General features: G+C 48.8%; 1 protein-coding gene across 6 annotated transcripts in view; it reads right to left on the bottom strand.

Moving 5' to 3' along the window:
- SIK3 (SIK family kinase 3) overlaps positions 1-23,415 on the bottom strand; it is a 49,818-nt gene that overhangs the window by 2,410 nt on the left and 23,993 nt on the right. For 2 of the 6 annotated variants that reach the window (XM_026057930.1, XM_026057932.1), the window contains 18 exons: positions 21,589-21,707; positions 21,062-21,172; positions 20,752-20,895; positions 20,086-20,166; positions 19,868-19,977; positions 18,780-18,933; positions 18,106-18,261; positions 17,468-17,538; positions 13,561-13,704; positions 10,417-10,567; positions 9,342-9,467; positions 8,929-9,014; positions 8,105-8,214; positions 7,190-7,547; positions 5,727-6,610; positions 1,722-1,885; positions 818-950; positions 6-173 (listed from right to left, as the gene is read on the bottom strand). In XM_026057930.1, the coding sequence (XP_025913715.1) occupies positions 16-173; positions 818-950; positions 1,722-1,885; positions 5,727-6,610; positions 7,190-7,547; positions 8,105-8,214; positions 8,929-9,014; positions 9,342-9,467; positions 10,417-10,567; positions 13,561-13,704; positions 17,468-17,538; positions 18,106-18,261; positions 18,780-18,933; positions 19,868-19,977; positions 20,086-20,166; positions 20,752-20,895; positions 21,062-21,172; positions 21,589-21,707 (3,260 nt within the window). In that variant the 3' untranslated portion in view covers positions 6-15. Of the gene's footprint in view, positions 1-5; positions 174-817; positions 951-1,721; positions 1,886-5,726; positions 6,611-7,189; positions 7,548-8,104; positions 8,215-8,928; positions 9,015-9,341; positions 9,468-10,416; positions 10,568-13,560; positions 13,705-17,467; positions 17,539-18,105; positions 18,262-18,779; positions 18,934-19,867; positions 19,978-20,085; positions 20,167-20,751; positions 20,896-21,061; positions 21,173-21,588; positions 21,708-23,136; positions 23,316-23,415 lie in introns of all 6 variants that reach the window. The other 4 variants (XM_026057934.1, XM_026057933.1, XM_026057935.1 and 1 more) reach the window with 4 other exon arrangements.

Below are 23,415 nucleotides of genomic sequence, written 5' to 3'. Positions count from 1 at the left end.
CTCACTCCCTCCTTGTTACACCCCTGCCTGCTCCATCCCGAAGGGCACCTCCGGGTGCTTGTAGCTCAGTAGGACGTCTGTAATACATGTCGATGGGTAACAAGAAGTGTTTAGGTGCTGGTTGCCATCGCCCAGGTTGGGATGCTCTTGACCTTCCAGACTGTCCCCGCATTCTGCAAGATCAAAAAACAGTGTCAGAGTGCATACAAAGAGCACCACGAAGTTAAAGCTTCTGCACATCTGCGGATTCTGCAGATTCTGCTTTCTGTGGTTCAGGCCAGCTGGAGAGGTTGCCCCCATTCCTCCAGGAAGTCTAGATCACTGTTGCCACAAGTCCGGGCTCTGGCTGACAGCAGCACCCAAGGGCGGAAGCTCTGCAAGCTGTTACAGGTTCATAGAGTACATTGGAGTCAGGAGGGTGGGGGGGCTGAGACATCCATCCAAGCCTCAAGTACAGCGAGAAACTGAAGACTTCTCTTTAATTCAGTTTATCCAAAAAGTATTGAGGGGGACACGAGCACATCAGCAAGCTCCTGCTCGTGACTGATGGCCAAACCTTCAGCCACCACAATTCTGCCAAAGCACCTCCATCACCCTGTTCTCAGCCACCCTTCAAGCAGCACGCGTCCCCCTGTAGCCTGCACCCCGACCTTGCACCCTGCAGGCTCTGCTCATTGGAACGAAGCAGAGACAGCTTTGCAGCCCAGACTGCCCTGTCAGCCCCAACAACGCGGACTCTTTCCAATTCCTGACCCACACCCTCAGCAGAGTCCCATGCCCTCCATGAGATGCCTCCGCAGCCTGGTCAAGTCCTTACCCTCACTCTCCCTGTCACGCAGCTGCTGACTGGCCATGAGTGATGACTGGCTGAGGACAGCATCCGACATCCGAGCAGAGCTTAGCGCTTTTCCTGCCATTAAACTCATTCCAGGCAAGTTATCTAACTGCACCTGCGAAGACAAGGGGATGCAAGTCAAAGAGGGCTTAGAAAGATGCACCCTGCTGCTCCCCCCCTGATACCTCTGACATGCTGCCTGGGGAGTCTGTGCAAGCCTTCAACGGGGACTTCCCAGTACAAGCAAGAAGTGTCCATCAGGGACAGCTTAAGCGCAGCTGATGTCACCTCAGCACATAAGAACGGACTGGACAATCCGAGTCCCTTCCAGACCTACATCTCACTAATTAGGGGAGAGTCCTTCTCTTCCAGCGCGCTCGGGAGCTGTAGCAAAGAGCATGTCAAGATCTGGGCATGACTGTTCCCAGAGGGCCAGCATACGGAGGAAGCAAAGCGGTTGCTCTCTGTCAAGATCTGAGCCGTCGCGGCCAGGTTGCTCAGCAGCACTGCAGAGCCCAACGCTGGGCTCTGTTTGCCCGTAAAGCCCTCTGCAGCCAGAGCCCAGCCTGGCGCACCCCAGATGATCTCATCAGAAACGCCACGGGGGAAAAAGGATGCGAGGGCTACAGCAGCCAGCCCTGAGGTAAACCAGGCAACGCAGCGGGAAAGGAGGAGCACTTCCAGATTGGCCTCTGCTAAAATTATTTCAGTATTAAGCAAAGTGGGCATACTAAGTGAAGTGTCCCCCGCAGCATTTTATTCCCAGCAGCCTCACAGAGCAGAAAGCTGTCTGTTCTACACTGGACACCTCATACATAACCCACACGCTTCAGGGAAGCTCTGCACTGTCTTAAGACCTGCCAGGCACAGGCCTCTTCAAACCTACGTAGGCATCATCACTGTTCTGTATGGTGTGATGTCTCTGCAGGGTCCTGGGCCGCGGATGCTCACTGGACGCTGGTCGTGCAGGGTAGCCCAGTCCGTTGTGGTCAGGCACCTGCATCGCTTGTCCAGGGGAACTCCTGTCCATACAGTTCCCTACGACGGATTCTTGAAAATCAGACAAGAGAGATAAGTGACAGATTAGTACAAGGAACCTGCAGCTCTCAGTGACATGCCCCACCACAAAACTGTGGGGTCTCACAGGTCTGATGGCATGAACACGCACTCATCAATGAAAGAGCAGCACGCTGCTGGCCAGTGAAAAGGCAATCAACTGGCTGTTCTTGTTCAAGCCATGTGCAAGAGCCCCACGGCACAGGAACTAGTCCCTTTCCAGCTGCCCTCCTGCACTGCCGCCTTCCCCTAGAGCCCGAGCTCACCCTGCATCCTCCTCCTCCCTGCATTGCCTACAGTACACAAGAGAGGAGGGAGAGGTGTCTCCCTGACCTCCCATCAGGGATGTTCCAGCAGGGCCACTTGGCAACTGCTAGCAACAGTCTTGCTGGAGGAGTTGCCAGGTATTAGCTTTTATCAGATGACTTCTCCCTGCCCTCCCGCAATCTGGCTGTAGGGGAACATGAGTGTTCTGCCTGGCAAAGTCCATCTGCACTGCAAGCTCTTATGTCTGAGGGTAAAGGCTACATTCCTATCAAGCAAAACCTAGCGTCATCAAGTACACGATGTTTTGAATAAAGTACTGAGCTATGGAGAAGCCTATCATCCATTCTGATGTACGTAAACAGCTCTCTTGCTGTGAGTAGCTCTTCGGAGCACAAACAGGCGGACGTGGCCAGAAGCACTAGGGAGTCACCCAGAAGTGACAGCGCTGCAGGTAGATCCCCAAGTCCATATCTAATCTGGTGTTTTGGAGATTTGGTCAGCAGGAAGCAATCCCCCAGTAGGGCCAGCTGCAGCACATTTCCCGGTTGGGACCGCAGACTGGGAGGTGCATGAAATATGCTCTCCACGGAGATGTGTCTGTAAAAGTACCAAAAACTTTCCAACCCAAATCTACCATCTGAGCATTATTTGCAGGCAAGCAAACAAACATCTTCAGCACATTGGTCCAAATGCCCTTCCCTACAGGAATGTACCACCCTCTGTCACAGATATTGCAGTATTGCAAGAAACACTTCAGGAGGAAACCAGAAACACAGCTGGCCTTTCTCTTCCTTTGCACAACCACAAGGTTAAGTTCGGTTAGCAGTTCAGCTTTCCTGGAAAAGCAAGAAACAAAACACGAGGCACACTGGAAAACAAAGTGTTGGAAAGAGCAGGGAAGTGCCACCCACGCACTGCTTGGGCTGCTGTCCCAGCTGTGGTAGCGGTTGTTTGAGTGGGCAGATGTCAGCAATCACTCCTGCAGCTCCACAAACAACTTCAGTGCAAAACTGCTGTCAGAGCAAGACAGGCTAAGAGCGACCAGGCCCAGCAGCGAGCCCTCGGTAGCAGCCCACATTCCCAAGATGACAAGGGATGGGGGGATAAATTCCCTCTGAGCTGCAACTGCAAACAAATAGGGTCCTGACCCAGAGGAAAATCCAGCACTCCCAATTCCCGGAACAGTAGCATCTCTCAGGATCCAGCTCAGGCAGCAGAGGTAGGAAGGCCTGAATTCTCATTCCCTTCCTCGCTCCAGTCACATTCCAGTAGACCAAACCCACAGCAAGAATACCCTTTATCCACATATTCATAAGAGATCTGGCTCCTGCACTCGCTGGTCTTTGTGCAGGAGTGCAGCATGTGACACCAGCAGTGTGCACAGTGCCACCCCAGCCAGTTCCCCAAGCGCCAAGGAAAGCAGTTTTCCCACGGGCAGTATTCCCAGTGCTTTGTGACAGCTAGAATGGAACCAATCTGTAGCGGAGTCATTCAGATGCAGTTAAGTCGCATCCCAGAGACAGATTTGGTTGACACTCTCGCAATCTCCAGTTACTGTCTGTGGCAGATGCTCAACAGACAAGCCAAGGCTTTTCAGTCAGGGTCAACACAGTCCCTTAGAGGGTACAAACACTCCTGAGTCACTGCAAAGTTGCACCCCACTTTCTAGCGGAAAATGCATCTTATATAAGCTGCAGAAGAGGGAGATAGCTGCCCTTTCAAGAAAAGCTGCAGCTGCTTACAACAGTACAGTGAAAATACCTGGACAGCTCAGAGACATGGCTGAAGCAGCCAGCCTTTCAGTGGGGGGAGGAGGGGAAGTCAGCAGGCAGGAAAGCGTCATGCTGGTTTGGGTTTAAATCTCCTCCAGTCGTTCTGTAGTGCCTGCGCACAGCACTCTTGATAACATTTGGGTTGCGCTATACGCAACTGAACAAAACACAAATGCATTAGAGGTATTTACATTGAGGTTTTATAGGATTTAATTGTAGATAAGTGTACCTAGGCTGCTTAGACGTCTAGTCCATTTGGAACTGAAGTAGCACAGGCCAGATTCCAACTGGGTTATTAAAAGCAGGAGGAAAGTCTGGGCAGTTACATCTCTGAACATAGTTTACTACATGAGCCCTCCAAACAGTCCCTGTCAGAAGGGCTTACACAATACTATTTGTAAACATTTACTTGCTTTTACTCATTTACAAAGTCTTGTAGTCTAAAGTCCTCCTCCCTTGTGTAACCAGTTCTAGCACCATCCGTACTGAGGCAGAAATTTGGCTTCCGACTTCACTAAATCTTGGCATTTCACATAGAGCTCATCTAACTATGCCTACAGTACTATGGTATGAATTTATGGTTCAATAGAAAAAGGAGCTCTGGAGCTTGCAAACTCTGCTTAACCTGGTGTAATTCTTCCCTTTCGTGCCTCAAGCACAGTAGGGAAGTTGAGGTCTGACAGAGAAAACACATCAGTAACCCAACACTGAAAAGCACTTCAGAAAAGCCGTGCTGTGTCCTTATGCACCTGCCTCGACTTGGTGGGGCCGAGGCCTGGGCTGCCCACTCTGCCCTCTGAGCAGGTTTTTTCCAGCACAGTCCTTTCCCAACAAGCCTGTGGTGTGTTCCCAGACAAAGCAGGGCCTCCTGTGCCCAGGCACAGCGTCTCTACCCCAAGGTTCTCTGGGCCAAGGGAAAGCTGGTGGCTTCAGACCCAGCACAGCTCAGTCCTGCAGTGGATACCAATGTACCCACTTCAGCCTGGAAAGCCTCTCTTCAGAGACATCTGAAGGAGGAGGTAGGATTTTGTTTTTCATAAAGAGAAGGCCTGTAATTACGGCTCTGGGAGGGATTACACTTACAGCACATCACTGCCAATGCAGCCACCAAGGAGCAAGAATGCAACTGTTTGCAGCTGGGAGAAAAGGTCTGCAGATGCTAACGGCAAGTTTAGCAAACCTCACTTTCTTCAGAACCAACCCCTTCTAGCTCAAGCAGGGCTAAAATCTTGCTAGCGCTGCTTCCTAAAGTGCCAGAGGAGCTAGTGCAAGACGGACTTAGCAGGAAAGGCATTTATCAGTGTTCTTACAGCGCATGTTTATTGAAGCTTTAGCAATGCCTGGCCTCAAGGGTCTGTTCATGAGGGAAGGGGTACACCACTGCAGCTGGGGGTATGCTAGTAACTTAACTCTTTGTAGTCTACTGTTCACAGAGGATGGGAGATGTCACCAATGAGAACTAACAACAGTTCGTGGCATCTCTGAAAGGGCAGCAGGACTCTAGGACCTCTAGTCTTTACCTGTCCCAAAAGGGGGTCAGTTTCTAAGCCCAGAACCTGGTCCAGTTCCCTCCTTATTTACCAATTCCTCTCCTCACCGCTTATTAGAGAGGCTGTGCCTGCAATTTACCGAAGGCCACAAAAGCCAGAAGAGTCTAGACAGATCTGTGCTACGTGAAATACATCACAAACCCCTGCCCTGCTGGACAGAGAGCGCGTTCTCTGGCAGGGACGCACGCAGTACGCAGCCATCGCGGAAGAGTCCGCTCCATCTAGGCAAGCGGCACAAAGCCTTACCTCTGCTGGGCACTTTATTCCTACTGAATCCAGCAGTGGGCTGATGTCTGTATTGATGTGTCCCCAACTCCTGCGCGTGATTAGCAGTTCCTAGCAAAGATTCTGGGTCCCCGTGCCCTCCTGCATTTACAAGCAGAGGGGTATCGTGGCAACCTTTGGTCAATGTATTTGAATTCTTACTGTCTGGAAAGCTGTCCCTGGTACCCTCACACGCACAGTCCTCCTCCATGCTCTCCGAATGGAACAGAGCTGGCTGGTGTACGTATCCATGCGGTGGCACTGACGCAGGTACCTGCTGGATACATTCTTGCGCCCTGATTTTTAAGAGATGCTGGGGGCTGCCTTGGGCATGGTACGTGTCAGCACTCTGATAAGGCAAAGATAACGACTGACGCTCCGAGAGGTTCTGTCCCATGCTGGTGCCCATATTCCCAGCATCCCCTTGACTCATATGCCTGAACAATTCTTGAAATTCTTGCTGCTGCTGCTGTTGCTGCTGCTGCTGCCGCCGTTTGATGAGCTGTGCAAATTCTGCTTGGGGCAGCCGCATGTCCGTGTGCCCTGTGAGCGAGTGCCGGGGAGAAAGCAGTCCCTGGAGGATGTGCGGTACCTGCTGGTGTCGGTTGTAGTCGGGAGGTGTCGGGGACAACAGTGCTTGCTGTAGTGCCGATGCAGTGTAGTGCTGCTGTTGCTGATGTGCGTTTTGAGGGAAACTGGGATACTGGTCAAGCTGTGGGACTTTCAGGGCTTGCTGAGTTGGAGGAAACCCAACTCCTCCTGATGGGCTGTAGTTGCTGGGGGAAACACGAGGCTGCTCCGGGAACAGGTGGGGATGTAAGTGCACCTGGTCATAGTTAGCAGGGGGATACCTGTTCACATTCAGGCTGCAAAGAACAGAAAAACAAGTGACTGTAGTGCAGCAGCTTCAGCTAAACACAGGTCTCTTCTGTGGCCATGCCCTGCACCAATCTGAGAGAGCAGGGATGGCCCAGCTACCTCAAAGGAGGCATGACCAGAGTCATGTGCTCCAAGTGACTCATCTGGGCCAACTGAAGTGTAAGGTGGTGTACCCCTGGCCAGTGCAAGTGAAGCAGAACCCACGACTGAAGAGGAAGGCATGATTTGAAAGAAGTTCCCATTCTTACACAAAAGCAGCCCTCTGCTTAGGTTTCCTGCTTGCTAGCAAATAGGACCCTGGCATGAGGCAGTGACAGCCATTCCTGGAAAGGATGCGCTTCCTAAGCCACATGCCTCAGCAGCCTTGAAGACTGCCAGAGCCCCCACTTGGGGTCAGAAGTGCCGCCCAGTGGCGGGAGACAGATCACTCCCTGCAACGAGTGCCCAGGGCTGGCAAGGAAAACGGGTCTCAGTCGAATGAACAGCAGCTCTGTCTGACCCATCCCCACTTCTCCTTCCCTCTTCCCAGCTCAGAGGACTGGTGCAGGCAGGGCTGCTGACCTTACCTGTGCGACTCTGCACTGTCAGCGCTGAGCTGCTTGGACAGCTGCCTGTGACCATACGTGAGGGAGGCCATCAGGTTAGCGCGGTGCTGCATCTGGATCTGGTTGGCACTCGGGCTGATGGACATGCCCCGGGAATGGGAGGACATGCCCTGCCCTGCCACAGACGCCCCTTGCAGGAGGTTGTTGCTGACCATGTCGCCAGGCTCCTGCACTTGGATAGTGACCTGCTGAGGCTGCGATTGCTGCTGCAGGCCCAGGCACGTCAGCCCCATGGCTGGGGGAGGGGAGCAGTTACCAGACTGTGGGAAGATTGCGCTGTGGGACGGCATCCCTTGGAACTGGGACTGGGAGGCTGCACCTACGAGGAACAAAGCCTTTCAGCGCCCACGCCAGCCTGCAGCAATGCTCAGGAGCGAGCTCTGCTCGGCACAGAAGTTGCTGCTCTTCTGGACCTCCTGCAACACTAAGAATGCCAGTGTATTTCTGTGGGTGGTGAGAAGAGCGCTACTCCTGACTACTCCTTCATGCTGCGCCAGCGTGCAAAGGTCACAGCTAGAGCCCCTTGCAGGGAAAGAGAAACAAAGCTGAGTTTACAGTGATTTGCATAAATCCAAGAATATCAGCCCTTCCTCCCCACCCCCAGAAGCGATAAGTAAGGATCTTATGACATGAAATGTAACAACACATTCCAGCTGGCAGATCCTTGCGAGCTCTTGATAACACCAGCCCTTGCTGCCAGATGGAGAATCTTTTACATCATCAGCAAACCACACAAGGACTACGACGTAGGGAAAAAACGAAAGCCCCCAACACCCCCACAAACTGTTTTCCCCAGAGCTTTTATAAGACCATACGGTTCTGCCAAGTGGCCCACCCAGAGGAGCGCAGATGGCTCAGTAAACTGTCAGTGCTTACCATGGGACTGTAGCACACTGCTGCTCACAGGAGGTGGGCTACTGTTTGGCTGCCTGAAGAGATGGTTATTAGGGTGGTTCGGGGGTGGGCTGGATGGCTGAATCCGTAACCTATGCAAGGAAACAAGCACCTTTTCACCATTCATGCTCCTCATTACAATGCTTTTTCAATTGCGAGAGCTGAAATTAAATGCTGTATTTTTTTTGTTTTCAATAAACAGCCCTTGTTTAGGATCCTAAGCTTTTCACAATATGGTTTCTAGCCTGAGGGCCATCTAACTTCCTTAAGTCATGTACGTAGCGAGCATGCCCCAGTGGCCAGAAGAAAAACCCTGGGACAAGGACACCACAAGTTCTCCTCCTGATTCACTGTGGCCTGTGACAAGACCTTCTTTTCTCCTTTCCAACGATTCAGCCTGCCTCATCTGCAAGTCAGGGGTGACAAAAACAAGGACTGTTACCCAACAGAAAGCCTGAAGAGGTTTGAGAAGCCCAGAAACAGCTCCCAGTAAAAGACACCAGAGAAGCTAACTTACTGAAACTAACATATTTTCAAGCTGGTCAAAAGGTAAAACTCTCAATTATCTGTTTAAACCAGATTTGTGCCTTCAAAGCACATTTCTGCTACTTCCAAAAATCCTTTGGACAGAATCCGGCTGAAAGGCTCCCACAGACAATGGCATGTGCCCCTGGAAACTGGCCCAGCCATTGTAGCTTTACACATATCCAACCTGGCCCTGGACTCTCCCAGGCCATTAGCTCATCACTGGGCTTGAGTAAGAGTAAAACCCATTCCCCAGAGCCGTAGGGAAACAACTTCTTTACCTCTGAAGCTGGTGAGTGAGCAGAGCTGGCTGGTTTTCACATGGAGCTTGCAAAGGTGGAGATGGCTGAGGCGGTCGGATACAGTCCTGAGCCAGGTACCAGAAAAAAGAAGTATTTGTGATCAATAATGCCTCAACTAATAAGTTTAGAAATTGCTGATGCGTGAAGCAGGATATATCCAGATTCTCCAAACATTCAATCCCTGACTGCAGCTTTTGCTATGGTAGCAGCTGCGCAAACATCACTGCCAAGTCCTTCAGGCTTGCTTCTCATTACAGCAGGTTGAGCAACCTCTACCTTGCCACATAAAACTACTCTCCTCAATCCTACTGGGACCCCCTCAGTAGTTCTGTCTGCAGCAAGGCAGGAAAACACAGCTAAGGCTTCAGAGGACCTGTCTCAGGCTCCAATACCTGAATCTGCTGATGAAGAATCTGATGGTGCTGCTCTTGCTGGTATAACATGTGCTGCTGCTGTGTCTTCTCCAGTGTCCTCTCGTCCATGTGCCCACCATACATCTTCTGTAGCTGCTCACACTCCTGCAAGGAATCCAGCATACCCTTGAGGTGATCTCTTTGTACACAGCATGCTCACTGTGCCAAAAGGTGCTATTCCGTCATCTATCTGTCTGAAAAAGCCAGCGAGGAAAACCTAATCCATTTAATTTGGGGGAGTCAGGTGTGTAACAACACAGCTAGCTCAACTCTTACACAACAGAAAAGAAATAGGTGCGCGTGACACCAAGCTGGTACCATTTCATTCCCTTAAAATGAAAGCACAAAGCTCCAATCATGATAACTTCAAGGTGAAAAGAGCATCTCTTATTTCTACTGTGTTGCAAGGTGAAGGTCCTCTCCTGGGGCCAAATCCAGCTCAAGTCATCTTGAGCACTGGCTGCATAGGTAATAGCACACAGTATTCTCCAAAATACAGCAGCAAAAAACGCCCCTTTCCTGGGACGTTCAGGAGCAGCCTGAGAACTTTGCTGCCACAGGAAACATGGGAGATAGGCAGCCGCACTGACAGTGCCAGCAGACCAGGCAGCCCATGTGACAGCACAGCACGGGCTCGTATGTGGATCAGGCACCACCACAAGCAGCGCAGGCTGAGAACAGACCCTGGAGCTCCAGAGGGGGATTCTGAAGGAGAGCCCCTTCCCTCACTTCATCTCTGGGGACTATAATGCTTAGGCTCCACGTCCCCTCCTTGGTAGGGATTTTTGTAACTTACACTTCTGTGGTCCTCCAAGTTCCCAGAAAAGGGAGGTGGAAGCCCCCAGGGTTCCCAGAGTGCAGGTGAGCTACACAGGACATTCAGCAGAGTTGCTACAGACATACAGGAGGGAACAGCTCCTCAGCTGGGAAGCCACTGAATGTCCACAGCCAGGAGGCACATTAGGGGCAAAGATTTCACCCTTTGCTTCCTGAAGCAGTAAACTGGAGACAACAAACAGCCCTTGCAGAGGCTCTTTCAATGTCTCTCTTTTACCTGCTGAAGCTGTTTGATGCTACTGTTATTGCCCATCTTCTCCAGGTGGGCTTTGAAAGCCTGGATGCTGGCAGCACCATCAGAGAAGCGGCGAACCGGGGAGAAGCGTTCAGTAGGGAGGTGCAGGGTATTTGAGTCCTTGTAAATAGAACTGAACACATGGGGAAGTGGGTTAGTGATGCCAGCTGAAAAACAAACTCCACTACAGAGACATTTAATTTACTCCAGCCGTGCCAAGTTCTACCTGCCCACTCATCCAGAATAAATCACATTTCAGATCAAGAAATGAAGTGCCATCAGCACTGTGAACTGGAAACAGGATTATCAAGTATCCTTGGTGCCTGGACAGATAAATGTGTTTCAAGGTTGGAGATGATTCAACAACAACCAGATTAGAGATGGGCAACGACTTGTCTATCCAAACCCATCCATCCCTCTGATAGAAAAGGCCTAGAGAAACCCTTCAGCACTGTAGAAATGTAGACTCACTAGTCACTTCCTAAGCCTTCTAAGCTCACAAAGGCCCCAACTACACTTCACAGCCCTTGGACTGAAATCACCTCTCCTAACACTGGCACACTCTCCATTTAGAGAGGGACTGCGCACATGAGAGGACAGGCTGTGCTGATCTCTCTGAATAAGAAAATCTGCTGGCTTAGACCATACATTGCTGCTGCTGGATCCCTAATGATCCCTTACCAAGCCCAGATTCTTTTCCAGAAGTTGGTGTTTGGAAAGCAGAAGCTCGTAGGTTGTACCTTCAGTTTAACAGCCAAAATATCTATCGGCTTTTTTCCAGAGCTGATTCCCCTAATGTTGGGGCTCCTCATTAAGGCAGTCAAGCACCAGGCTCCTTCCCTGCCTTCAAGGCTGCATTCTGTATTATTACTAACAAAGCTAACTTTCCCTATGCACACAAACGTGCCTTAGCACAAACAGAATCAAGTTTCTCTCTGTGCTCTAATGGCTTCTGTGCAGATTCAATCTATAAATCCAACAACCAATATTAGAGTATGGGATGCAACAGTGGCCTTCTGTGAGCAGGTCATGGAGAGCAGGTTTTTGTAGTATCCCTCTACCATCCTGGTACTAAACCCACCAGAACACCACCTAGCTGCATACTGCTGCACTACTGCAGGCAAATTAGTGCCTTAGCTACTCTGAGTACAACTCTTTACCAAAGCCTGTTCCAAGAAGTAAAACAATTTCTCCTGAAAAAGCTCTCCCTTATCAGAACATGACTGATGCTGGAACATTTCCAAGGTGTTGGCTTCAGTTACTGTCACTTAGCCTGGCTTACCAGAGTGTGCTTCAGTTTCTATAGATTACATGCAACTTTCTTCTGAGGACAGGGCTGTGCTATTGCCTTTTGATACTGTCCCATCCATCATCCTGATCCATCTGATCTTCTGTCGTATTGATGGAGAGCAGAAGCTACAGATAAAAATTATGTTGCAGTTCCCAAACACACCTGGCCAAGACAGAACAATGCTGCCTATCGCACTTCCATTCTGGTTTCTGCTACATTAGCATAACCAAAACTGGGTCATATATAAGAAGGTGGCTTAAAATATGCTAAGTGCTGGAGTAAAACCCACGAGCTGTTCAATAGCCAAGGTCTATTTATGTGATGACACAAGACTGCTAGTAGTTTGTGCGCCCTGTGTCTTGGACATAACTGGGGGAAGTTTGTTTAGGCCATGGTCAGGTGCAGTTTCCATGATTTCTCAGGCAAATGGTAAGAGGCAGGCTCACAGCATGTTACGACACGGAGCGTGGAATGAGCAGATACCACCCTGTGCATGATACAACAAAACAGTCACAGGACTCCAAAGCCAAGAGGCAGAGATGACACAAAAGTATTTACAGGGTAAGTGTGTTTTAACAGTCTTGTAAAAAAAAAAAAAAAAAAAAAATCAACTCCTGTAATGCATGAGTAATCCAGCTTACCTTTTCTATTTGAAGCAATCCTTAAAGTAGGACACAGCATTTTCTGGTTATTTTTCAAGCTGTACTTCTCTTCCTATCAAGCTTTTCTGTGACTCTAGAAATCTCTTTCCCCTCCTGCTCTTCCCATCCCCCAAGCATCTCTATGAGGGAGTAACTTCAGGGTATATAGGTGCTTATCTTGACTCTTCTAGAGTTCCAGCGTGGCACTAACACTGTCTCGGTCTGCTCAGAGTTCACCTGTCTCTGCTGATTACATCAGTGCTCAGCTCAGCAGGTATCTGGCTACAATAAAAAGCGCTTTGTCAAGCTTGCCAGCATGAGCTGGCTGGAGGATTTAACACGAACACAGATCTAGCCTGGTAGGTAACTGCTTTCTCAACAATCGAGACCAAAAGGCAGCAAACTCTGCAGTTGGCAGCTGGTTTGCACCCTCAGCACTGAGAGGTTTCGAGTGCAGTTTTTAAGCTCTCTCTGTGGCATTAGTGTCTCCAGTTTGCTGCTGTGCCAGGGACTCTGTCAAATTAACACCTCTCTCAATCAGCAGTCCCCCACCCACACACTTTGAGTGCATTTCGGTCGAATCTGCAGCAGTTCCCTCAGTCCCAGACATTGTGATTTTTCTTCCCACCCCAGCTTCCCCCACATCATTCCCATTAGGGGTCCAGATGAGAAATAAAATGACTCTCGAGGAGCTTTGCAAGGAGACTTTGCAGTCAAAACACACAACTCTGGTGCAGAATAGTGAGGTTTTTAAGCTCTGGCATAGATGACTTAGTGCAGTCTTTCCCCTGTACCTGACTCCAAGATGTTCTATAGGAAATCTGCTATTTACTACAAGGTTAACACCTATCAATACAACAGTAAAGAGCTTTCCTCTAAACTAAATAGCTTGTTCCCCACCCTTCAGTGATGGCAGGCATTCTGGCAAATCATCTCCAGCCACAAAAACAGGACCGGAGGAGAAAAGCCAGCTGATTCTTGCCCCTGCACCACTTGTATCTGCAGGCATCAGCCCAGAAATCCAGTGTCCCCACCACAGTTGGACAACTTCTGCTCTGTAGGTCTGCTCTTTATACTCTTTCCTCCTCCTCACCCCTCCCTGCCAAGCGGGATGTGCTCAGTGCTCCATTCCAGCCGACATCTGAGCAGGTTTCCTGGCGCAAAGCTGCCCGAACGGCCGGTGCCATTACTCACCGGTGCTGATCGGGTACCAGGTGTGGAGCCCAAGCCCGGGGTCGGAAGGACTGCTGTCCTAGCTGCCTCTGCAAGTCTGGAGGGATTTCAGCTGTAGGGTTGGTCATTGCCAGAGTGTGTCTTTTTGACCTATTTGCCAAGTATCTGCAACAAGCAGGAGCACATTTTATAAGAGACTGATGGGAGTACTCCAAAAACAGGGAGCGTTAGATAATCCAGAGTAAGTGTGAAGGAAGAATGCTTGCTGCAGTGCTCAGAAACAACTGGGAGCTGTGCAGCCCCTGGGGAAAAGCACATCAGACTGCCCATGCTTGAGACACCACTGGGTCTTCAGTGCCTAGGGGACAACTGGTGTTTTAGCTGCTTGCGTGCTAACACCAGCCTCAGGAAGAAAGAGTAGCCATTTGCTTTTCCCAGCAGGAAAGCCATGTTTCATCTTGAGGAGAACACTGGTGCATTCCTTTGGGACTACCATCAAAGTGACAAAGCTGCTTTCAACATGGATTCCTTTCACTAAAGCAGATCTGTCTCCCTCTCCCAAGGCCCCACTGAGCCATGGGGAAGTCTGCTGTATGCAGGAAGCCAAGAGACTAATCATGAATAATTTTACCAAGAGTTGGCCAGAGAACTGGCTCAGAGCAGAGCTGCTGCTCAACTTCACCCTTGCAGGCTGGCCTTTGCACTTCAGACCTAACCTGTAATGCCCTGGGCCCGGCGTTTGAGCAGAGGTCAGCTTGTGAAAGGCTGTACGAGACACAGTACCAGAGATCAAGGGTGGGTAGAGCCTCCTGCTGCCTTAGGTGCACGACAAACGGCAGAGCAGCCCTGAGGGACGAAGGGCTGGTGCCCAGACCAGGCAGAGTGCGCCATCTAGTCCCTGCTCAGCTCTCACAGCTGAGTCTGAAAATGCCCAGCGATGCTCAGGCAAAAACAGCAAGGGAAGATGAAGCAGCAAGACAGTCCCTTCCTCTGGAGCCACAGCCCTCAGCACTAAAGCTGGGCTTGACTTACTCCAGAGCGTGAGGCTTGCAGTTGAAATTGAAGTTCCCCCTGCATTTGTACTAATAAGCTTCAATTCTTTTTTTCAAACCCTCTAAGATCAGGGTAGTGCGCAGGGCAGAGCCTCTGCTTTGGCAAGGATGTCACCAAGGGCTGTGCGGTTCTTCTAGTTGCCGCCTTGAATTTCTAGTTACGCTGGCTGCAGTGATGCTTGGACCATCCAAGTACGAAGGGCCAGAAAAGATAACCAATGATGCACCTACCCAGGACCCCTTGGTCTGCGACAAGTATTGGGGCCAGCACTTTACCTACTCAAGGACAGGTAGGATAAATGCCCATTTATGAACTGAGTTAGCCTATTTCCACTCCTGTAATCCAGCAGCAAAAAGGCAGCTCTGGTCACTGTTACAAAAGATCCCTTGGCCAGTGAGAACCAGGAATACTAATGGGAATTCTCACCTTCGAATTTTTTGTAGGGCTCTGCAACTGCAGCTTGTAAGCTGCAGAGAACAACAGCAATTAATAAAGTTGTTGCCTCCTCCAAAAACAGCCTTTCATTGCTAGCTGCTAAAGCCACTTAAGCAGAAGGCAGCAAGTTAACAGAATGAAGAGTACTTAGTGTTGTGGTAACCTGCCAAAGTCTGTGCCATTAGCTGTTTAAGAACCATTGGGAAACTTTCTCCGTCTCAATCAAAAGAGCTTTACAGCTGTGGTTTGCTAAGATCATTTTATTTCAGACCTCTAGGGAACCATCAAATCATGAGCTATAACAGTGTTGTGTGGAAGAAAGTTTTCCAAAGCTCAAAGGAGATGAGACTGTTCCCTGGAGCAGAGAAAAGAATATGCACTGTTTTCAAGGTCAAATTAAGCAGGGCAAAAATTGCTCAGTGATGGCTGCATAGAGAGTGTTCAGAGCACTGTTTTGAGAAGCTAAATATTTGCATCTGTCCCTTATGTTAATACTATTTACCCTTCTCCTTTGATGACTAGTGGCATGTTGCAACATAAGGGGCGGAGAGCAAGTTAACACACTACCTGAACAGGGCTTTTGCTGGGCCATCTCGTGGAAGGAGAACACATGGTATGAGAGGACTAAGGGTAGCACTTTCAAGAGCAGCTAAGTGACCTACAAGTCCACAGAGGCTGGTCTTTCATTAGGATCTGAACATTTCAGTAGCATTCAACCATTTTGGTGGCTTACACCCTGTGAAATACTGCACATGGGTTTCAAGATCTTTCCAGCTGAGCCTCAAAGACTCAATGGAAAAGTGAAGCTTTAAAATAGGAGAAATGAAAGTCTGGCCAGGTAAGATGCCCACAGGCCTCCTTACCAAGAATCAGAAAGATTTATCTGATTTGCACAGTCAGAAAGACTGTAACTGTGTCTACTGTCTGAAGTGTTGCCAGTAGAGATTATGGGCCTTAAATCACAACTTTTAATACCCATGCAGGCAGCACATCTATGTACAGCTGCCAGTATAGTCTGTGTTCCTGAGCCCTGCTAGGGCAGACAGTGCACAGTTAGGGAATAGCAGCTTAACAGTCACTGAACATAGCCTGCAGCTCAGTGTCTGGAGGTGCATGCTCTTCACCTGCTCAATACTGTGATTTAGCCTAATTTCTTTCATCATGCCGCCTTGCAGCTGGGGCAAGTCAAGAGCATGTACCTTCTCATTATAGTGGCTCATCAGATAAACAGCAGCTTGTGAAGCTGGAAAATACTGTGCGAGTGAGCACAAAGATGTGGGTGACAAAAAACTAGAGTATGAGGCTACTGGGCTACACAGAAAACATGGGGAGGGTTCTGCTGAAGGGCTGTGTCAATTCTAAGATGGGAGTGAAAGTGAATTCTCTCTCATGTACCAGCTTTGACTTTTTTCTAAGCTCAAGTAGGCAATAGAAACATCAGCACACCCTCTGCACAATCCATCACTGCACACACCCACTGTTCAAATTCCCCCTTTGCTCTGAAACACTGAAATGAGAAGAGCTGACAAAGCCAAGGGAATATCAGCTCGACCAGCTGCAGTTGCCTTCCAACCATCCCTCACTGAATCCTTCTCTCAAATGTAATCCTTGAGGAGATGCTCCCTTACTCAAGGTGATGCCTGTGAGAGCTGGGGGGAAAATCCAGAAAACTCATCAAGTTTGAGGTAGGAAATAGGAGTCCTCTATAATCATACCCACCACATGTAGTGCACCAGCTGGTTAGCAGAGAAATAACTACACAGAAGCTACTAAGAAAACGTTAGCAATGTTGTTAGTGTTTTCAGGGATTGAGAAAGTACAAGCATACTTTACCTGCTTCCCAGTATATATCTGAAGCAGACAAAGAACAGAAGTGTCCAGCCTGATAACTAATAATCCTTCCCTTATTGGAGCAGGCTATTCTAAGGCCTGCTACTAAAATTAGAACCCTGCAAGCCTAGAGATACCCATATTTCCAGCAAGCTCACTTTGTTTACGGCATCAGAGTTGGATGTTTACTGCATGTCTTGATACAAAAGCTGCATTTACACCCAAGGCCACAGATGAGATCTTCCTACCTCCATCACTCAGCAGGGAGGGGTGAATCACTTAGCACTCATTTTGCAGGTTAGTTTGGATTGCATGCTGGTGCACACTAAGCAAAGGAATTTTAGCAGTTTCAGAGTTTCTGGACAACCTAGTGCTCAAATGATTTACAGAACTTCAGGGCAAGTCCAGCTTCATAAGCACCTATCAGTATCAGAGGAGTAATTGCCTACAGTAATCAACACCCACAAGAACAAAAGAAATGTTGAGCCTTCACTGTAATCAACATTGTCACCTGTGATGAGGTTGCTCCTGTTTTAATTCAACTGTGGATCACCACAGGGTGAGCCTCTTTGAGGGTAATAAGGGCAAATGTTAACAGACTGGAGGTTACCTCTGCACAGCTTCCTGATCTGGCTCTCCATCAGAGCTCTCCTCATCCACAGGAGTGACAGCTGGGACAGCCTGTAGAGAAAAGAGAAGCCATGGGTTCCAGAAGGCAGCCAAGCGCCATCCCATCCGCACTGCAGACACCTGACCTTCTCAAACAGGCCTTCACAAGGATGTACACCAGCTCCTCGGCACCACTAAGGCCACTCACCCAAGAAACCCTTCTGACCTTTGCTTCATACAGAACTGCCTGTACAACATTTCTTCCTCCTTTAGTACCACCAGGAAAATTCACTGACATATATACATTAAGGATGAAAGAATCTGCATTAAAGCCCAAGACAGATGCTTTAATTTTCTCTATTTGATCAGCAAAAGAGAAGAAAAGTAATCATAACAAGAAGTTCACAGTTTGTCAATTCCAAAGAGAACTATGTGAGTGGCTAGGGACAGGAGACCACAGAAACTCTGCCACGAGAGGACATAGCACACTGCCAGTCTGGGAGGGGGTCCTGGGGAAGGAAGCAGGCACAGGCCCTGCAGTCCTTCCAAAGCACTACAAAACTGAGTCTACTACTCTGCCTCCAAGAGCAGATATTTAGAAGCACACCACCAATTCTGTTCTTTTCTTTTGCTACTTACTGGCGTCATAGTGACAAGTGGAGATGGACCTCGGGGACGTTTCAGCAGTTGCTGTGCGTGTAACTGGATGTTAGCTCCACCATCTGATGCCCTCCGCCCCAGAGGGCCCATGCCATTCAACAGCTGCAGAGTGGGGGGTTGCAGCAGGGACTGCTCCTGGGAAGCACATACAGTTAAGCTCCCCTAGTACCTGAACCATAGGATCACAAACACAGACATTACCCTGAAATAAAACATGCTTTTTGGGCTTCAGGAGAGATAGGGGAATATCACCAACATCTCAGAGAAAAAGTGGGGAAAAAAGAGGCAGTGTCAGTGGAAAAGGAGCGTTTAACTCTTCATCTCCCAGCACCCTGCTTTAGCTACCAGGTACACTGCCACCTGCAGCTCCAAAGCCAGATAGCACAGCCCTATCTCTCCCCAGCCTCTTAATGAATTTCATGTTGTAGTGTTCTTTCATTCTTTGTTTGGTTTTTTTTGCTTGTTTGTTTAAGTGATCAGCTAGAATCATGCCTCAGAGAGGGCAAGAGGGTAAATCTTGAAGCTTATGGAATCCAAGGAGTTGGCAGAGAGAGCAAGTGACAGCACGCGCGAGAGTGAGAGCAGGCACAAATGCACACCCATGTGCCTGCATGGCACAGGTTGCAGCAGGGAGCGCATGCATCGGTCAGTACCTTGTACTCCAGCTGTCCCGTGGGCTGCAGGTTTTGCCTCGGCAGCACGCTGTGCATGAAGTTCACATTCGGGGTCACCTGCAGAAACGGAGCCTGAGGAGTGACACGGGGGAAGCCAGGCAGGAGTTTCTGCAGATCTTCCATGACTTCCGTCCTGTGCAATCATATTCACAGACAGGTGACTTAGCAATGATGCAAAGAGAACCACCCACGGGCTCAGTGCACTCAGCTTCCCTTCACAGAAAGGCTTCTTGCTGCTCCAGAAAACGGTCACAGAGAGCAGCCAGGCCATTCTTCAGTTCTCATTTGTCCCTCTTTTTCCGCAAATTCAGATTTACCAGTGCTAGCCCTTTCCGTTAACCTTGATTACACTCAACATCACAAAGACTTTAGCTAGGACATGATAGCAGTGCAGCTTAAGTGGGACACTGGCTTGCTCACCAGCCAGCACAGCTATAGCTTACATATAGCTAATCAGAAAGAAGAGAAGGAAGGAATCTCATCCTCAGCTGAAATGCTAAGCAAGCTAAGCAATGGCACCAGGATATTTTTTCATGCCTTGTGCATTTAAAAAGACACTTTCACTAAAGAGACACTTTGAATTTCTTTCCCCATCCAGCAAAGATCCAGTTTGTAGGAATAACTCCAAGCTACTCACAGGAAGAGCAGGAAACCAAAAGGTTGTCTCTCAGCTATGATGCAGATACACTCATCGTCACCTGGTCCAGCTAGAATGAACCAGAGGCTTAGGACTGAGGGGCATGCTACAAAGTATATTTCTCAGCTCAGAAACTGGAGAGCATTGCCAGTCCAAAAGAAATCAACTCTTATATACCGCAGTGCCTGGAAGTCCCCTTAAGGCACTAGCCTCTCATCTGCCAATTTAATCACGAATAAACCTCTGACCTCTCAGAAGGACTGAAGTCATTTTCTGGGAGCATCCCGCAACCTTCAAAACAGAAGCACTCACTGTTCCTAGGAGATCACAGAAATCTAGAAGCTCACTGTCCAATGACTACCTAGAAAGGGCTTACAAGTAGGAAGAGTTCCCTTAAACTTCTGTCAGGGAGTAAGAGCCCAATACTAACCGTGGATCAGCTACTCCAACCGTGTGCCTTCTCATTGAGAGGTAACGGACAAGAGCTTCAGGTGATGGCTCCTCCCCTTCGTCACTGTCCAAGTTCATCGTTCCATCAGTCTGGGTGGGAAAATATTGGAGGAGTTGAAATACAATGCAAGGATCCAAAAGGCTTCACTGCAAGCCCAGGAAAAGAACTTGCAGGGGTCATCAAGGGAAGCGTCTCACCTCTACAATTTGATTTTCAGGGTTGATGAGCTGGACTTGTGGCACATTGATGCTCAAGGTATTGCCTGCTTGTTCTGTCTGCTGAGCAGAGGGATCAAGATCAAGACACAAAGTTAGTATCTCTTACAGCCCCTTTACAAACACTGCTGGATTAACACCAGCACATAGGCCTAACTCGTTTGGGAACTGGAAAGGAACCCTGGAGCCAGTTAAGATGTCTTTATTCTTAGTTCTCAAAGGATTGTCTCATTTCCCCTCCTCCCTTTTGTTCAGATGGCTTCAGCATCTCTTCTGCTTCCCTTAGGACCTGGCCTCTCTTTAAGCAAATACTCTTCTTGGATAGCAGTACAAGTTGAGGAAGGAGCATCATACAACAGTCCTGTTCTGTAAACTCTAGTTCCCATCCACTAACCTTCATGTTGCCTGCTCTGTCACTAAGTTAACTAACACCAGATTTTCTGAAGGTATTAGCTAAACCCACAGTCAATGAACAGACTGTTCCTTATCTCAGGATTATGGCATCCTCAGTACAACTGAAGTTCTTATACAATGAACATTATGACATTCCTACAAGGATAAGGACACTCACAAGCAAGTCTAAGTTTAGTGGGTAAGGGACTGGCTAGCCTTCCAGGGCTGGAAGAACATTATGCAAGAGGGATCTACCTGGAGGTTAGCTGTGGTGGGGAAGGTCATTGTCCGTGGCATACTTGGAGATGCTGCAATGCGCAGGTTCTTGTGTCTCTTCAGACGGTCACAGAGCAAGCTGTAGATTGCACTGTAGTGATCATAAGCATCAGCTCTTAATGACTAAAAGGGGAAAAGGAAAAAGTGGTTAGATCCTTCTGTCAAGCAATAAAATAAGCTCCATACTGTGCTGAAGTTACTCAGTTACCAGAGGTGAGAAATGACAGACACAGACATTTGTTCACTAACTGAAAGAGACAGCACGTGACTACGAGCTGTGGCGTGTTACCTGAATTGTGCGCTCCTTGTCCAGCCCCATATCCACCATCGCTAACAACACATCTTCATTCAGTGGCTCCATCTGCCTCTCAGTCTTCAGGTGCTGACACTCTGCTATCAGCTGTAAGAGCACAGACACATACTTCAGTGCTTACATTCCCAAAGGCACATCCATGAGTCATAACGCCCTAAAGAACCAATTCACCATGCTCAGGCTGCGAGCTGGCATAAGCTTTGAAGGCTGATGGTATACCAATTCAAAATCCAGCACCTTAGGGCTATCAGTGCTAAGGGGAAAAGATACAGGAATGTACAGGAGTCCAAGGGAGACATGGAGAGCAGGACAAGCAGGCCACAGACAAAGCCGAGAGGCAGCACCCCAGCACTCGTAATGAGAAACCTCCAACAGCCAGAACAAACATCCTGGAGTCTCCAACGGCCAGAACGAACATCCAGGCTACGTGCCTGGAGTCCATTTGCAGCTCTCCATGCCCTGGCTGGTCCCCATTCACGCACCAGCACACTTCTGCTGCTCACCCTGTCAAACTCTGCATCAGACTCCCCGAGCTTCATCCACTTGTGTTTGCAGATCTGTTCCATTGAGAGCCGCTTACTAGGGTCCAGCACCAGCATGTGGCGGATCAAATGTTCACATTCTGCATGGGAACACAAGGAGACCGAGTAATTCACAGTGAGGAACAAGACTTCTGCAAAAGGCAGCTTTGCCCTGCAACGGCAAAAGCTCTTTTTTCTTTCAAAGCAACACACACTTCTCTGTAGGAAGCCATTCATACATAGCAGAATATTGCTTCTCCTTCTGTACATCCACACCCATTCAGTCCTCGGCATACAACTCAGCTGCAGACATCCAATGGTATGTGCAGGCAGCTATTAAGGACAAGGAATACAGCTCTTTCCAGACAGAACCTAAACCAGATTTATGCTCAAAGTTAATGAGACTCCAAGTGTCACTGAACACCCACAGCCTTCTGGCTAAGCACCAGTCTATATTGGCTCCTGGAGTATAAAAGTGTCTCTCAAGAAATCTCGGTAGTTTCTCCCATTCCAAAGCAGAAGCATCTCGCACTTCTCGAGCTCCAAAGGGCAGTGCAGCACTGGCTCACACAGCTGAGTGTCTAACGCTGTTAGAGCTGCTACGCATTACAACACCCCCTTCCAAAGCCTGTTTTCACTGGCTGTATGTTCAAGTCTGATTTGAAATTAAATTTGGTGCAAAGTTTTACTGCCAATACGTCTTTAAGTCAGTATGTCCCTTTCACCTATAAACCAAAAAAATCATGTAGGATTTCCCCATGCTAAGAAGAAAGAAGCTGCCCAAGCCAAAGGGGCCTTGTGCTGTTGGCTGGAGCCCCTAGGTGGCACGCTGCGACCCTGTCCCTCACCGCCTTGCTGACGCGCCAGCCAGGGGCTGCAACTCGCATTTCAGGGTGGAAGGGCAAACCACAGCAGCCATCTATCAGGCTGCCAGCGTAGTCCCCGCTCACTGCAGGAACACACCTCTCCCAGGCAACTTCCGCAGAATAACAAGCAGCACCACCACACTTGACCTAAGCCCAGAGCATATAAATCTGATGAAAACTTCAACTTGGAACCAGAGAAGTGTGTTTCTTACTTTCCTGTTCAATTTTCCACTTAAGAGGGCTATAAAATACTAGCTAGGATCCTCCGAACACAGAAGAGATTCCCCACTCAGCAGCAGCACAGGACATAGAGCAAGAGCAGCTCTTTGGCTTGCTGCTTGCCACAAATTTTAACATTTTCTCTATTTGTTTTTTCTTTTTGTCAATGACTACAAACCTGTGTAAAATATAGCTATCAACCTGAGACAGAAACAGAGACAGAACATCTATAAAAAGTTTAATACATTAAGCTACCTGGATCTAGAGAAATAAAAGGTAAGGTTTTGCCCAACCCATTCAACGCTCAGCATTGCATCTTTCACAAAACAAGCGTATCTACTGAAGGGCTCCAGAGCACCACAACGAACACCCCATCTTCACCAGTGCTGAAGGTATCAGATATCTGCAGCAGCTGATGGCAATTAAGTGTTCAAAGGCAAAATACCTCCAACATCTCAGTGAAGACCTCATCAAGGTATCGTTTTCAAGTGGTAACAGAGTACGACAGCTCTGCTCCAGTGCTGTGTGAGACTGTGAATGACTACTCTCCACCACACGATGTGCATCCTATCAGAGTGGGGGGTTGTTGAGGCTTTCCCCAATTTTGGATGGGATCTAAGCTTACTTCAAAAAAAAACAAACAAACAAAAAAGACCATACCACATTTTAGCACGCATTTTCTGTAAGAACAGAACCTTTTCTCCAAGAAAGCAAGCAGGTAAGG

This window comes from Apteryx rowi, unplaced genomic scaffold (genome assembly GCF_003343035.1).
Source record: "Apteryx rowi isolate R43461 unplaced genomic scaffold, aptRow1 scaffold_141, whole genome shotgun sequence".
NCBI classification, from domain to species: domain Eukaryota; kingdom Metazoa; phylum Chordata; class Aves; order Apterygiformes; family Apterygidae; genus Apteryx; species Apteryx rowi.
Note: the sequence above shows the minus strand (reverse complement) of the source record. Positions and strands in the feature narration are given on the sequence as shown.